The 16,063-nt window shown below is 39.7% G+C and overlaps 1 protein-coding gene across 2 annotated transcripts; it reads right to left on the minus strand.

Moving 5' to 3' along the window:
• Positions 1-983: 983 nt before the first annotated feature.
• cst7.L (cystatin F L homeolog) lies at positions 984-14,735 on the minus strand. Of its 2 annotated transcripts, none has more exons than XM_041562019.1 (4): positions 14,506-14,735; positions 7,542-7,708; positions 7,345-7,461; positions 984-1,553 (listed from the first exon to the last, which is right to left on the minus strand). In XM_041562019.1, the coding sequence occupies exons 1-4, from the start codon at positions 14,576-14,578 to the stop codon at positions 1,518-1,520; spliced, it is 393 nt and encodes a 130-aa protein (XP_041417953.1). In that variant the 5' UTR covers positions 14,579-14,735; the 3' UTR covers positions 984-1,517.
• Positions 14,736-16,063: the final 1,328 nt, after the last annotated feature.

Consider the following 16,063-nt stretch of genomic DNA (forward strand, 5'->3'; position numbering starts at 1 on the left):
TGTTCCTGATTGTTAAGAACCTCCTGGCACCCAAGTTGTTTTTGTGTGCACAGTAGCCTGGGGGATGTAGTTGCACTACACCATAGAGGGAACCCTTCCACATGGCGAAGGCCCTGACCCCGTTGTGTAAGTCGCAGTGTAACCCATGCTTCTACTGCTAGCTGGACAGTTTAACTATTTGTGTGCTATGCAGCCCAAATAGGTGTTACAATAGTGTTACCCCCAGTCTGTAATTATGCCAGCAGCAAACAAAAAAATCCATCATATTGCCCCTTTGTACCTGTGCCAGCAGAAGCCAAAAAGCCATCATAATGCCCCAAACATCTGTGTACCTGTGCCAGCAGCTATCATATTACCCCCATTTGTACGTGTGCCATCAGCAGCCAATCCTTTATATTGCCCCCAAACTATACCTGTGCCAGCAGGAGCCAAAAATCCACCATATTGCCCACAAATATGTAGCTGTGCCAGCAGCAGCCAAGACGGAAGTGGGGAGTGCCCACAGTACATATCACGGGCAAGAGGGGGTTGGAATAGGCAGTTTATAAAATTAAAAAACTATTAAAGGCCAATCAAACCAGGGTTTAAAAAAAAGAAACCAAAATCCCCCTAAAAGTGCGCCCCCCATCATGATTGCGTCCTAGGCGGCCGCCTATTCTGCCTACCCCTAGTTCTGGCCCTGGTCCCTGCTCCTGTGGTGCTTACAATCTAATATACACAGTAAACACACTGGGCAGACACCATTTTTTCCGCCAAACCTGTCCAATTTCTAGAAATGATGAAAGAGCTCTCATACTATTGCCAAACAAGCAAAATAGGAATGTGGGCAGTCTTAAAAACTATAGTGGCTCTCCATCACTTTTATAAAAGGCTCCATTGTGTTATACTGTATTAGACACTCCCCTAACCTAAAATCTTCTTTGTATATGGAGTTAACATCCAGGCAATCTGCAGCACATGTTATATGCCATATATGCCTCGAGTTTTACACCAGGGAAAGAGTTTTATTGCCTATGAATGCTGGCTCTGAAGGTTATGAAGATTTATCCACATCACAATATTTTTAGAAACACATCAATTAAACTATTTCAATCACAGTCAGGCTTTTGAGAACCAGTGCAGCTGGTAGAATGACATCCAATGCAGAACCAGATGCACGTGTATATCATGCCAAAAGCCTACTGTGGCTAGAAGGCACTGTATCATAACCACCTGCTCTTTTTGTTTAACAGGAAGAAGATACTCTCCCAGAAGTGAAGACAATGTTCATAGGATTTTTCAGTTTGTGAGCAGCTGTCATTTTGAGACATTCAGCATTGGCTTCAGTATAAATACAGAGTTGACATACACGCAGGATAAAGCTATTTCTTAATTTAGTCTGCATGGTAGCCAATGATGTACTGTGTCTCACACAAATTGAAGTTGTCCCCCATTAACAAGTATTAACTGCCAGGTTACTGGGACTTGCATTTTTATTCAGCCTTTGGACAAGCATCCATATTCAACATTCACATTCTTCAAAAAGATTGGCTAGCCACAGTGCGTAGTGTCGTCTAAAAGGAACAGAAAAGAGAATTAAAAAATGAAAAAGTAATGAATATATCGTACTGTTGCCCTGCACTGGCAAAACTGATCTCTTCAGAAACACTACTATAGTTCATATAAATAAGCTGCTGTGTAGCAATGGTGAAAACTGAAAAAAGGCTTTATGGCACAGGTTAAATAGTGGATAACAGATAGGGATGCACCGAATCCATCTTGGAAGATTCTACCAAATAACTAACTGATTCCTAATTTGCATATGCAAATTAGGGGCAGGAAAGGAAAAAGTGGAAAAAAATTGGTTTACACCCTTGTTTTGTAACAAAAAATCATGTGAAATCCCACCCTCCCCACAATTTACATATGCAAATTCGGATTCGGTTTCGGCCAGGCACAAGGATTCGCCCGAATCCGAACCCTGCTGAAAATGGCCAAATCCCGAACCGAAACCTGGATTCGGTGCATCCCTAAAACAGATAACACCATTATGTTCTATGGAGCTTATCTGCTGTGTAACCTGAGCCTTTTCTCCTTTGAATGGCTGCCCCCATGGCTACACAGCAGCTTATTTATGTAAACAATAGTAGTGTTTCTGAAGCAAACATAACAGTTTTACCAGTACAGGGAAACATTGTATTATATTTGTATTACTTTAAAACACTTTAATTTTTTGATCTTACTGTTCCTTTAACCAGTTTATACACTTAAGATAACAGAAAGTATTTTTTACTCACTTCCTTTTGCCTGTCCACCCCTTTCACCCTCAAATACTTTCAATCACACCTCCTTGGACCAAACCCAATAGTACTCTCTGTTCCAGGTGCTTCCTATTAAACCCCTCTGAACACCTTCTCAGATATTAGGCTTTAAGCAGAGGAGTTTTCCATCTTTTGTTGTTCTATCATCGAACCAAGAAGAAATTGTTTTGATCTTCACAAAATGCCTTCCTTACAGTTAAAATAATAAGATCTATCATGATAATAAACGTATGAGGAAATGGGGAGACAGAGTATTGCTTGCTGTAATCACTGTAGTTTTCAATGCTGTGCGGACTCCATATGCAGACATTTTTAAAAGTATATAGAAACAAATTAGCCAACAACATTCACCATATAATGTAAGAGGTCTTTAATGTAGAATCGTAAAATGCAGTACAATATATCACCTTGCTGTGATGAAAATGGAAACATGAATTGGCAGCAAACTGATCACAATTACATCAATGGCAAACATATACGTTGTACATAGCAAATGTAATCACAGGTACAAAGGCTGATACACATTTTTAAGTCTGCAGCAAATAACCAAAGAGTAGCATTTACTATTCTGCTACTTGAAAGCACATATAATTGGTTGTTGTTGGTTACTGAACCTTAAACAAACTTTGCCCTGGTTATTACAGTCCTCCAATAATTTAGAATGGTATATTATATGCCTGCTCCACCTCCTTTGACATTGCCCATCCCCTGATAAAGATAGGGATAGCCGGTCTTGTTATTCTTCATGTTTGACTTACAGTACTCAGGCCCATACCCTGGACTCCAGTTCGTTTCTCGTCTATCTGTATCTAAGTAGCAATTCAAAACATAGGAGATGTGGTGCTGGCAAGATGATATCATCAAAAGTCTCTCCCCACCTAAACTGTCCACAAAATGTATCAAAAGTCCATTGGCAGATAATTGTTGTATAATACATTGTCTATTGTTTTAATCTGTATCAAAGTGCACATTATAATTCACTTTTGATAAACAAAATATTGTTTTTCTGTGTCCCAGAAACCTAATCACTCCAGTCCAATTCTTGGCAGCGAAGCACTGGAACAGTTTCCACATGAAGCCAGGTAATGTTCCAAACCTCAGAATAGCATGTGAACGTCTAATGAGACAAAGACAAAGCTCACACTCAATGTAAGTAAATAGTTTCAGGGTTATACTTTCGTTCGAAACAAACTTGAAGACACAGACCAGTGTGCCTTGAAAGGGAACAATCACTGATTACAATGTAGCATGCAAAATGTGGATTTAAAAAAACAAATACAATCAATTAAAATTTGTAATTGTTGTCCTCAGCATCTATGTTTCACTTTGGAAAAAAAACTAAAGCTTTTGGAGACAAGCGACCAACTTTATTTCTATTTGGACCTGGGAAAATCTAGAGGCAGTGCTCTCTGCTATTTCTTAAATTGAATATCATATCTAAAAATGAAGTAGTTCCTCTATCAGATCTTTATAAGGGGTCATTGACTCTGTTTCTTCTTTCAGCATTCGGCAGGAAAATGTTGCATTCGAGGATATGTACAAGGAATAGGGAAGTGATGCCTGTGCAAGTAGGGTTGCCACCTTTTCTGGAAAAAAATACCGGCCTTTCTATATATTTATCTTTTTTCCCTATTAATAACATTGGGATCAGTCATCATTTTTAAAATACCGGCCAGGTGGCAACCCTATGTGCACGTCAATATGGCACAGGCATAAGTGAAATCTTTGGAATATCCTTTACTTCCTAGAATTTGGGTACAGTACTGATTTTTAAATAATCATTATGGAAAGACATGAAGAAGGGCAATTGGGTGCTTCATTTGTACCTTTCCTTTTTGGCGCTCTCTTGCAGGGCCGGAACTACGGTAGTGCAGGCAGAAGAGGCACGTGCCTAGGGTGCAAAAGTGTGGGCCCTCTGGGCACGTATTTCTTCTGCCTGCGCTCCCCTAGTTCAGGCCCTGCCGAATAGCAAACATCACCAATTTAATAGCTCTCTGGGCCCTTAGAGTCTTCCAACTGGTGCTTGTTGGCGTGCACACTCTCGCACATGACGGGCACCAAGTTAACTTGGCCTTGCACTGCTCTCTTGTACCACTTAGTGCTCATCTAAAAAGCACTTGCACCTCAAAGTCAGGAGGTTGCGGCTGGTAATAAGTACAGGGCAATAGCAAAATAAACACTCCACAAGGACCACCAAAAAAGTATAACATATTGTTTCCTGTGCATTCATTTAAAAAAGGATCAGTATCTCCATTGGCCCCGAGTATGGACAGGGCCCCAATATGGAGGCACCTCCTGCCACCCCCTATCTTGCTCCTCTGATGCACAAGTAGGACACATACATGCCTACCCCTCCCACTGATCACCAATCCAGTGCTGATTAAAGGAACAGTAACATCAAAAAATTAAAGTGTTTTTAAGTAATGATCAAGCCACCAAACAGGGACACGAGTGGGTGAGCTCAGGAGCAGGGAAAGTGCCAAGAAACAAGATCCCTGTGCTGGGGAAAATCACCAAGACAGGTTGCATTATCCCTTAAATATATTTGCAATATTTCAATATGTGAAGGTTTTCCACGTTTTGCCTTAAATGTACCTGAAGATTTATTGCTGCTTGAATTGTATGACCAAGATCTACTGGCAATTGTTCAATAAATAAGTTATTGTTTGAAGCAACCCCCTGGACTGCTGTTGCTTTCTCTTGGCTGAGCTGTATCTCAGGAGACCTACAGGATTCAGTGGAGGGACACATACACTCACTGCTGGCAGTTGCCCACAACAAAAAGGTATCAGGGAGGCTCTGGTAGCAAGGCACACCAATACTATAATCTCACACTCTCAGGGCCACCCATGGGTGTGCTACAACAGTATAACATTTTTACGTGGTTTTTTTCTTAGAGTGACTTCCACCAGAAGCAATGTAAAATAACGGTGGCAAATCGGTTGTTCACTTGGCGTAAAATTACACACACCTTGATAAATTCACCTTTACACCAGTTTTTTTGGCAAATTTAGTTTTACACAGCATAATAAATATGCCCCTTAACATTTTAGTATTATTTTGAAAGTGGCTGTAGAATTAAGTGCTAAATTGGTTATTGTTAAACTGGGCTGGATTTGCTGGGGGAATGTGCCTGTATAAAGACAGAAAAAAGACAGATCTGTGTTCAGTTACACCAGCTGTAATACAGTTTTGTGGTGTAATATTTGACATAGCTTTATTGATATCTCTATATTTACCTTTTCAGGTCCTTGTATGGGTCTGGAACATTGGATAAAATCTCCTGTTTTGCATTATTTATAATCCTGAGTGTGCTATTTCGTGACTATTGTCTAAACATCTATGGTTCAGGCACCCAGATCATGGAATATGTTTGTGGAATGCACCTGTGTAACTTCAAAATATACTTATACATACACACACATACAGTAGGCTCCACAGTGTGACTCAATACATAGCTCCTGTAAGCCACGGCTTGGAGGAGGGGCTGCATGACCCTGCTCTGCCTCCCCTTGGTTAGAGAAGCTGGGGAGGGGTTAGGCATTGAGGGGTGCCATATTAGTGTTAGGAAGAACTGGCCACAGGCCCAGATTTGTGGCAAGGCCTGAGCCTAGGGAGGCAACATTTTAGAGGTGGCATGCAAAATCTCCCATGTGTCTGCAGTGTAGTTCTACGCGTGCATGTGCGCATGTGCAGGAAGTGGACGGGTAGGGGATGTAGAGGGAAAGGGGAGGAGAAGGAGATGGGGAGGAGAAGCAGACAGGCCTGTATTTGTAGTGAGGCCACAAAAGCCCGGGCCTAGGGCAGCTGAATAATAGGGGCGGTATGCCGCTTACCGGGGAGACCAGCTCTCCATTGCTCCGGTGCAGGCACGCTTGTGCACTCGCAACGGAGGGGGGTATACGGGCGGGCGCTAGGACCGCTCGGCCAGGGGCCAGGACTGCGCGGCCTTGGGTGTCCGTCCACTAGGGTTGCACTTTTCCTAATTTTTTTACCGGCTGGTGGGGGGGCGAGAACAAAAAGGGGCGGTGTGACATCAAAAGGGGCGGGGATAGGACAGGGGGGTCTTTTTAAGGGTATTACAAATTAATTGGCAGCTACGTTGCCGGTAAATTTGTAATACCGGCCCCGGCCTTGGCAGGTGTTTTACCGGCTAGGCCGGTAAAATACCGGCCACGTGGCAACCCTACCGCCCACTAAATCCGGCGATGGGGACGCCCGCCCACTAAATCCGGCACTTGGGGCAAATAGATAGTTAATCCGGCACTGACTGGCCACCATTTTAGAGTAGTCTGCACAAAATAAAGTCCCCTCCATCCCTTAGAACTGGGGGAATTTCTTTGTTATTTTGCTGATTGTAACATATGTGGCCTTGGAGGGTTGCGGGTACACCAGTTTAAGTTAGTTAGATAAAGTAAAGGGGGGACAGGTTACACAAAACATTTGACCCAAAAAGGTTCTTGTCTTAGCTTGGAGTGGGTCCTTTGTCAATCTGCCAAGGTGGTCTCTTGTACCACATGAAGGTATGAGTTGGGTAATAGATTAACCCCTAAAGTGGGTGGCCATTGTTGTTTGGATTGGTGCCAACATATCCATGATACATGTTTACAGTTTGGGCCCTGGCAAACGTTAATGCAGTTAAAGGCGGCTATGGGACGGGAGTCGCTAAATTAGGTGGTGGTTCTTCTGAGCCAGAAGGTTTGTGGTTAGAGGACTTAGCGGGGCTCTGTGTGGAAGGGCAGACTGACAGGGGGCTCTCTTGTTTCCATGTTTCCAAATTATTGTGATGTGATTATTATTATTTATGTTAATTTCACGAACGAATGTTCAGTTGGATGCATGTATATGTTGAATATATGTTGGCTGTGGCCGTTATCAATCCAAAGTTGATTGCATCACGCATTTTATTGGTAAGTCAGTTAGGTAAGTCCAGGGTGGGTGATGCAGGGTCATGTAATGGTTAAAATAGACTATAATAGAGTTCATTTGTATGCGCATTGTATAAGTCATATTTGAGGAGACCTACAAGAATGTGACAAACTACCTGCTTGAGAGGGCTGTCCTGCTGAAAGTCACATTGATCCAAGTTGTAGAACTCCTTTTTTGGACAGACGGTTCTTCCTATCTTAGTCTGCAGTAGGTATTTTATGCCTTTTACAATCTGTGTAGAAAAGAAACAGACACTGTGATCAGCTGGAAAGCTTTGTGGAATCAAAACTAATCACATATGTAAAGTGTTACCTGAATCATAGCCTTTTGAACCTCCAGGTCTTTAAAGAGAAAGCTGTCATTGGACTTGTTGTTATACGCATATACTGTTACCCGTGCCGCCTTTTGAACTGCGGGATCATTTGTGCTGATATTTCTGGGGAAGCCGGGGTCAACTGTTGTCAACTGGAAGTCCAGAGCTTGAATAAAGAATTTCATATGATAGAATTTTTTTTTTTTTTTTAGAATATAAGCCATTCATAGGTTACAAGACAACTGGAATGTACACTAGCTGAAATGATAAACACATGACTGCAGGGATGCTTCTCTCTGTAGCTGAGATAATAGCGTCATTAATCCTACACTTTAGATGTTTGTGCCGGTAAAGTTACCGTTTAATAATGGCTTCATAAGCTTAAACTGCTTTACACAAAAGAGGCCAGAGAACTCATTTGGCTTGGCTTTATAAAAAATAAGCGAAACCAAGAAGGAATTGTATCTTTAAGCAAAAGATATATTCCCCAGCAATAAGCGCTTAACTCCAGGGTTCACTTTGGAAAATAAAATTATAGAACATTAACAGACTGGGCCATTAAATGGCTGAAAGAAATCCAAGTGATTGTTACCCTGGGCTCTGCTTGTGTGCTTAAATAGTTCATTCAGATACAAAGAAGTCTAACTTGTTCCACTCTAGGCTCTTTGTGACCTTACCCCAGACTTCTATTTGACAATGTAACTAAGGATGTACCAAATCCACTATATTGTAATTCCACAGCTAAATGCCAAACCAAATCAGAATCAAAAACAAAGACAATTCATTCAGTTGTCCAGGGCTTGACAATCACAAGGCTTTAAGGGTCCAAACCAAATCACATCCTTAGTTATCCAGTAATAGGTGTAAACTAATCAGGCATTTATCACACACAGGGGGTAATATATTAAAAGGTGCAAACTTTATTACTGGCCAGATATTTAAAAACAATCATCTGATTGGTTGCTGTGTTCTCACTGGCATAATATTACACATGCACAGGTGATGGACATTAATTAAGGAAACAATTTAAAAATAAATAAGATTGTTTCATTATAGAGAAGTACTAGGAATTTCAATACATTCCCCCAAGAGCTTACAATCTATAAAAAGGATATAATTACAGTTTATGTGATTGTGTTACCGACAACAAGAAGAGTCAAACCATTTATATGGGACAGTTTTATAATTGCTGGCCCTCCCATAGATGTGGATGGCCTCCAGCATGCTCAACAGCAAACCGAAGATCTCCACAGACCTTGAATGATAAAATTCAAGGTCTATTAATAACATTGGGATCAATCATCCTTTTTACTGGCCAGGCCGGTAAAATACCGGCCAGGTGGCAAACCTCATTGTACCAAACCTAGATCCATCAAACCAAACCCAGAAATATAGCAAGTACAATAGGGTTAGGCAGGATTTGGTTTTGGCACTGATGGGGTTTCCTTTTGAAGGAACCTTGTGCATAATTGTCCTAGGTTCGTTCCCTACGGTAAAAAGAAAAAAATAGAAGGCTACACACTGTTATTATTTCATTCTATAGTGAAGGGATGAGGCAGTGTCTAGATTCTTTACATAGGCTTGGGATAACAAAAGTGGTCTAGAGCAGGGGACCCCAACCTTTTTTACCCATGAGCCACATTAAATTGTAAAAAGAGTTGGGGAGCAACACAAGCATGAAAAAGTTCCTGGGGTGCCAAACAAGTGATGTGATTGGCTGGCAGTCTAAGGGCAGAGACAGACGAGAATATTCGGGGAGATTAGTCGCCCGGCGATAAATTGCCTCGTCTTCAGGCAACTAATCTCCCCGAACTGCCTCCCTGCCAGATAGAATCTAGATTGCTGGCGGGATGGCACTCTGAGCACTTAGTTTTCCGAAGTCGAACTTCGGAAAAGGAAGCACTGCAAGTGCCATCCTGCCGCGATTTCGATTCTAGCCGGAGGGGAGGCAGTTCGGGCCCGGCGTGGAAGCCGTTTGGGGAGATTAGTTGCCCGAAAAAGAGGCAATTTGTCACCGGGCAACTAAATCTCCTGAATCTTTTCATCTGTCTTTGCCCTAAAAGAGGCTCTGTTTGGCATTACATCTGTTTTTTATACAGCCAAAAATTGCCTCCAAGAAATTCAGAAATAAGCAACTTCTTTGAGGCCACTGGAAACAACACAGGCCACTGTACACAAGCTATTGGAATGGAGATCACTGGTCTAGAGGGTCAGAAAATTGAAACCCAGCCCTCCAAACTGCCTCTGGCCCATGGGCTTTCATTTAAACAGCCTTTAGCTAAATTATATCTAACCCAGCTGGAGACAAAGACAAATAGCAGGTGAGGAAAGGCAAATATCTGAACCATAGTTGAATGGCAGCAGCACTGCTCCAATACTGATACAAGGAAACATAATATGTAAAAAAAAAAAAGTTATCTCTTGATGTGGAAACGGGAGTTTAGGGACTGCTGATAAGCAGATAAGCAGGATCATTTCAGGATTCTACCTTTTATCACACACAACTCCATGCCAAGAATACAGTGTATTAAATGCACTTGTGTTCCCTACAGCACACACAGGATTAACGCTTCAAACAAAGAAGAAACTTCATTTCACAATGTTAAAGCCCCTCTTGCCTGAAAGGAAACCACAGTTAGTTACAAGATAAGATGAGCAAGAACAGTGCGGCAGGACTGTGAAAAGTGCTGGGACACACTTGTGCTGCTTTAAATGTATGGTCTCGCACATTACAGGATGTAAAAAAAAACTATTCTACATATTTGGGTTGCAGCATAACCCATGTGATAAGGCAAGCAGATATCAATCTGGATCATCCTGCATTGAAAGAGTTAAAAAAAGGCAAAAGAAGAATACAAATATGTAACAGATAAAGAAGCCTTTTTAACCCCTGCTAGCTACATGGAGCAGGATGGCAACCCAGTAGAGATTGGTATGGGATCCTTTATCTGGAAACCTGTTATCCAGAATGCTCCAAATTAATGCCATCTCCCACAGACTCCATTTTATTCAAATATTCCAAATTTTCAAAAATGATTACCCTTTTCTCTGTAATAATAAAACAGTAGCTTGTACTTGATCCCAACTAAGATACAATTAATCCATATTGGAGGCAAGACCAGCCTATTGGGTTTATTTGATGTTTACATGATTTTCTAGTAGACTTAAAGGTATGAAGATCGAAATTATGGAAAGACCTATTTTCCAGAAAGCCCCAGGTCCCAAGCATTCTGGATAACAGGTCCCATACCTGTACTTGTAATTGGAATAAAGGAAACGATGAAGAAGCAGGGGTTATTGAGATAGAAGAGAAGAGTCAAAGAAATGCATGAAAACTTACTGCTGCCACTGCTACTTATACTTGTGCACATTGAATATGAGTTTCAGTAAGTGTGTCATTTGCAGTATATAGCTATGGAATTTATTATCCAGTATACTCGGGACCTGGGGTTTTCCAGTTAAGGGATCTTTCTGTAATTTGGATCACTTTGCCTTTAGAATGCTAAAAAAATTATTTCAACATGAAATAAACACAATAGGATTGTTTTTCTGCCAATAAGGATTAATTAAATCTTAGTTTGGATCAAGTACAAGGTACTGTTTTATTATTACAGAGAAAAAGGAAATCATTTTTAAAATTTTTAATTACTTTCTTAAAATTGGCTCTATGGGAAATGGCCTTCCTGTAATCCAGAGCTTTCTGCATAACGGGTTTCTGGATAGTGGGTTTCTGGATAATGGATCCCATACCTGCAAAAAATTTAAAACTCCCTTTTATTGAAGTGCACCCTGACAGCGCACAGTGGATTTTATAGATCTGTGGAGTGTGTTCTCTCCCAGGAATGCCTTAGAGCAGTGATCCCCAACCAGTAGCTTGTGAGCAACATGTTGCTCTCCAACCCCTTGGATGTTGCTCTCAGTGGCCCTCAAAGCAGGTGCTTAATTTTGAATTCCGGGCTTGGAAGCAAGTTTTAATTGCATAAAACCAAGTATAGTGCTAAGTAGAGCCTTCTGTAGGCTGCCAGTCTACATAGGGGCTACCAATATCCAATCATAGCCCTTATTTGGCATCCCAAGGGACTTTTTCATGCTTGTGTTGCTCCCCAACTCTTTTTACATTTGAATGTGGCTCATGGGTAAAAAAGGTTGGGGACCCCTGCCTTATAGCATACTTGGAGGGAATTTTATGTTATGTGACCTTCGATTCACGGTGGAAAAAAAAAAAAAAAAAAAACATTTTAAAAACTCCCTTTTATGTATACACTTTCTTGCCATATCAATTTATTTTCAGTTTAAAGGAACAGTAACATAAAAAAATGAAAGTGTTTTAAAGTAATAAAAATATAATGCAGTGTTGCCCTGCACTGGTAAAACTGCTGTGTTTGCTGCAGAAATACTACAATTGTTTTATATAAATAAACTGCTGTGTGGCAATGGCTCAGGTTACACAGCAGATAGCAGATAAGTTCTGTAGAATATAATGTTATCCACTATTTAACCTGTGCCATATAGCCTTTTTTCAATTTCCACCATTGCTACACAGCAGCTTGTTGACATGAACATATATGATATAGTAGTGTTTCTGAAGCAAACAGATCAGTTTTACCAGTACTTGATATTTTCATTACTTTAAAACACTTAAATTTTCTGGTGTTACTGTTTCTTTAAAGGGAATTACCTTTAAATTAATCTTTAGCATATAATACATGAACCCATTTTTAGCAACTTGTCAGATAATATTAATTGTATTCTGATTATCTGTGAGGCTCCATTTTTTTGTTATTCTTATTGCTTATCCTATTCATTTTCCATTCCGACTTTCAAATCGACAGTCTAATTGCTAGGGTAAGCGGGAAACAGCTACCTGGTTGCTAGGGTAAGTTGCTAGCAACCAGATAGTGGTTGAAACGAGAAACTGGAGAACTGCAGAACAGTTACAGTTAAATTATTCCGAAGTCAAAAAAACGGACCAGTTGCAAATTTTCTTTTGTGTATATCATACGAAGTGTTGATTTGAAGGGAAAACTAAATTTGCATTTCCACACATAATACCTGCTGTACCGCAGCAATTTCATACAGGTATGGGATCTGTTATCCAGAATGCTCTGGACCTGGGGTTTTCTGAATTTTGGATCTTCCTGCCTAACGTCTACTAAAAAAAATAATTTAAACGTTAAATAAAGCCAATAGTCTTGTTTTGCCTCCAATAATGGTTAAAGGGGAGGTTCACTGTTAAGTTAACTGTCAGTATGTTGTCGAATGGCTATTTCTAAGCAACTTTTCAATTGGCCTTCATTTTTTCTTTTTTATAGTTTTTTAATTATTTGCCTTCTTTTTCTGACACTTTCCAGCTTTCAAATGGGGGTCATTGACCTCATCTAAAAACAAATCCCCTGTAAGGCTACAAATGTATTGTCATTGCTACTTTTTATGACTCGTCTTTCTATTCAGGCCTCTACAATTCATATTCCAGTCCCTAAAAATCAAATCAATGCATGATCTTGCCCACTCCCACACGTAGTCTTATTCCCTTCCCTTTAGATTGTAAGCTCTTTTGCACAGGTTCTTCCTCACCTTTTGTACCGGTATTGGTTGTGATGTATGTAACTCCATATGTTCTGTGTATATAATTAATTTGATTTAGTTGTATAAACACATTTACTTTACAGCACTGCGAAATATGCTGTTGCTATATACATAAATGTTAATATAATAATAATAATAATAATAATAATAATAATAATAATAATGGTTGCTAGAGTAATCTGGACCCTAGCAACCAGATAGCTGAAATTGCAAACTGGAGAGCTGCGGAGTAAAAAGTTAAATAACTCAAAAACCACACATAATAATAATAATAATAATAATAATAATAATAATAATTGAAAACCAATTGCAAACTGTCTCAGAATATCACTCTCTACATCATACTAAAAGTTAATTCAGTGGTGAACAACCCCTATAATAATATCTACATTTGGATGGAGTCCAAGTTACTGTTTTATTAATACAGAGAACAAGACAATCATTTTTAAAAATTTGGATAAAATGGAAGGTGGCCTCAGAGGTTTCTGGATAAAGGGTTACCGGATTACGGATCCTATACAGTAAAACACATCGAATTGCTGGCAAAGGCTGCAAAATAGTCTGACAATATCATTCTGTACATCATACAAAACGTTAATCCAAAGGTGAACAACCCTTTATTATACATATATATATATATATATATATATATATATATATATATATATATATATATATATATATATATATATATATATTATATCTACGTCTGGATGGAGTCCAAGGTACCATTTTATTATTGCAGAGAAAAAGAAAATCAAATTACATTTTTAAATTAAAAATTTGAATTATTTGGATAATATGGAAGACGGCCTCTGGATAACGGGTTTCCAGATTACAGATCCTATACAGTAAGAGACATGAAATCTATATCTATTATCTATATCTGGTCTCATTTTTGAGTCGGCCATCCCAGCCGCATTCCCTACAAATGACTTTATTTTTCAGTGTCTACAAGGCAGCTTAACCAAAGTTCTTTATACGGCTTTCAGTAGGAAATGAGATTTACTCTGAATTAATGCAGACGTGTCAGCCCCGTGCCATGGGGCTGATAATGATCCAAAGCTAATTCCAGCTCACTCCGAGTGGTAACCTGAAATAAGGTTTAAAAAAAAAATGGCCAGAAAAAGATTGTTATCAGCCTAATGATATGGAGTTAGTTGACATCTCTTCTGTTACCTTTTAATACACCAACTCTTTCAATTAACAGGCAGAGTAATAGGTCAGGGAGGATGTTGTGCTGTATATGTGAAAGAGGAAAGGCTTTCGCTTGATTAATGGTAAGTGGAAGCAGGTTGCTTCTCAGTCTCAGCTCAGGCAGCTACTAAATTATTCTGAAACAACAGATTATTAAAGTCTTATTTCCCCCGTACTCACCACAGTAAGTCCCTGTGCAGATGTACATGGTGAGAATGAAAAGAGGTAACATGAGCCAGACACAAGACATCATTGCAAGTGTTCTAAGGACAAAGGAGAAGCAGAGAATGTTCCATTTATCTGAAATGGCAAATCTCTCACAGGAAGATGTTTAGTCAGTGTGTGATTGGTCAGAGATAGAAGAGCTCTCCAACGCTCGTGCAGCAATAACACTCATTTGGTTAGTGTGTGTGTGTGTTGCTAAAGTGTGACCCGTACAGACCAAACACTGCCTTTTGTGTTAGTGACTCACCAATGTAACACATATTTTCACACAGTTGCTCCCTGCGGTTTAGCATGTTAGTGAATTAGACAGAACAGTAAAGATGTTCCCATGTATCATTTTTTTAATAGATTTTCAGTGTTTTGGCTCGTTTAACATTGTGTGCGTTATGTCAAAAATATCAAAATAATGTGCAGATGCAATTGATTGTGTGCGCAGAAAGTCTCAATAGGCTCAGAGCAAGGAAATAAGAGCTGCAAGGATTGCCTTATGGAACCATTGCACTTTGTGCTGTGAAACTGCAACATGCATATTGTGCTGCACAGTGTGTTTTATATACATGCGCTGTGTTTTGTCTAAGTTGTTGATTTATCGTTATTTTTGACTGTAGCGATAGCTGGCGGATAGTTTTAACAAAAAAAGGTCTCTTGGTAGTTAGGTTTAAGGGAACAGTAACACCAAAAAATAAGTGTTTTAAAGTAATGAAAATATCATGTAGTGTTGCCCTGCACTGGTAAAACTGATGTGTTTGCTTCAGAAACACTACTATAGTTCATATAAACAAGCTGCTGTGTAGCAATGGCGGAAATCGAAAAAAGGCTATATGGCACAGGTTAAATAGTGGATAACAGATAACACCATTATGTTCTACAGAGCTTATCTGTTATCTGCTGTGTAACCTGAGCCTTTTCTCTTTTGAATGGCTATCCTCATTGTTACACAGCAGCTTATTTATATGAATAATAGTAGTGTTTCTGAAGCAAACACACCAGTTTTAGGGAAGAGACACATGGTCAGATTCGGGGAGTAATGTAGACCATTTGAAAGGTTGGTTAGAACTAGGGTTGCCACCTTTTCTGGAAAAAAATACTGGCCTTCCTATATATTAATCTTATTTTATTTTCTGTTGTCGCCCGAAGTTTCCTCGTGAGACAACTTACGGCGACTTCAGAAAACAAATCGCTCTGAGTGCCATCCATTTTTCATTCTAGCCGGCGGGAAGGCAGTTCAGGGAGATTAGTCGCCCTGAAGAGGAGATTTGTCGCCGGGCGACTAATCTCTCCGATACTGCCCGTGTGTGTCTGCCCTTACCAGTGCAGGGCAACACTGCATTATATTTTAATTATATTATATTATTTTTTGATGTTACTGTTCCTTTAAAGGAGTGGTTCACTTTTTTAAGTTAACTTTAAGTATGTTATAGCATAGTTAGTTCTAACCAACCTTTTTAAATGGTCTTCATTACTTCTTTTATGTATATTTTTTAATTATTTGCCCTTTTCTTCTTTTCGTTTG

This window comes from Xenopus laevis, chromosome 5L, assembly GCF_017654675.1.
Source record: "Xenopus laevis strain J_2021 chromosome 5L, Xenopus_laevis_v10.1, whole genome shotgun sequence".
Taxonomy (NCBI): Eukaryota; Metazoa; Chordata; class Amphibia; order Anura; family Pipidae; genus Xenopus; species Xenopus laevis.

What these genes read in the sequence shown, in the direction of transcription:
- cst7.L (XM_041562019.1), bottom strand. Translation starts at nt 14,578, where the DNA reads ATGATGTCTTGTGTCTGGCTCATGTTACCTCTTTTCATTCTCACCATG. An exon ending in CTGCACAGGGACTTACTGTG is followed by an intron (nt 7,709 to 14,505) that starts GTGAGTACGGGG and finishes TCTTTATTCAAG; the next exon opens with CTCTGGACTTCCAGTTGACA. An exon ending in TTCAAAAGGCTATGATTCAG is followed by an intron (nt 7,462 to 7,541) that starts GTAACACTTTAC and finishes TTTTCTACACAG; the next exon opens with ATTGTAAAAGGCATAAAATA.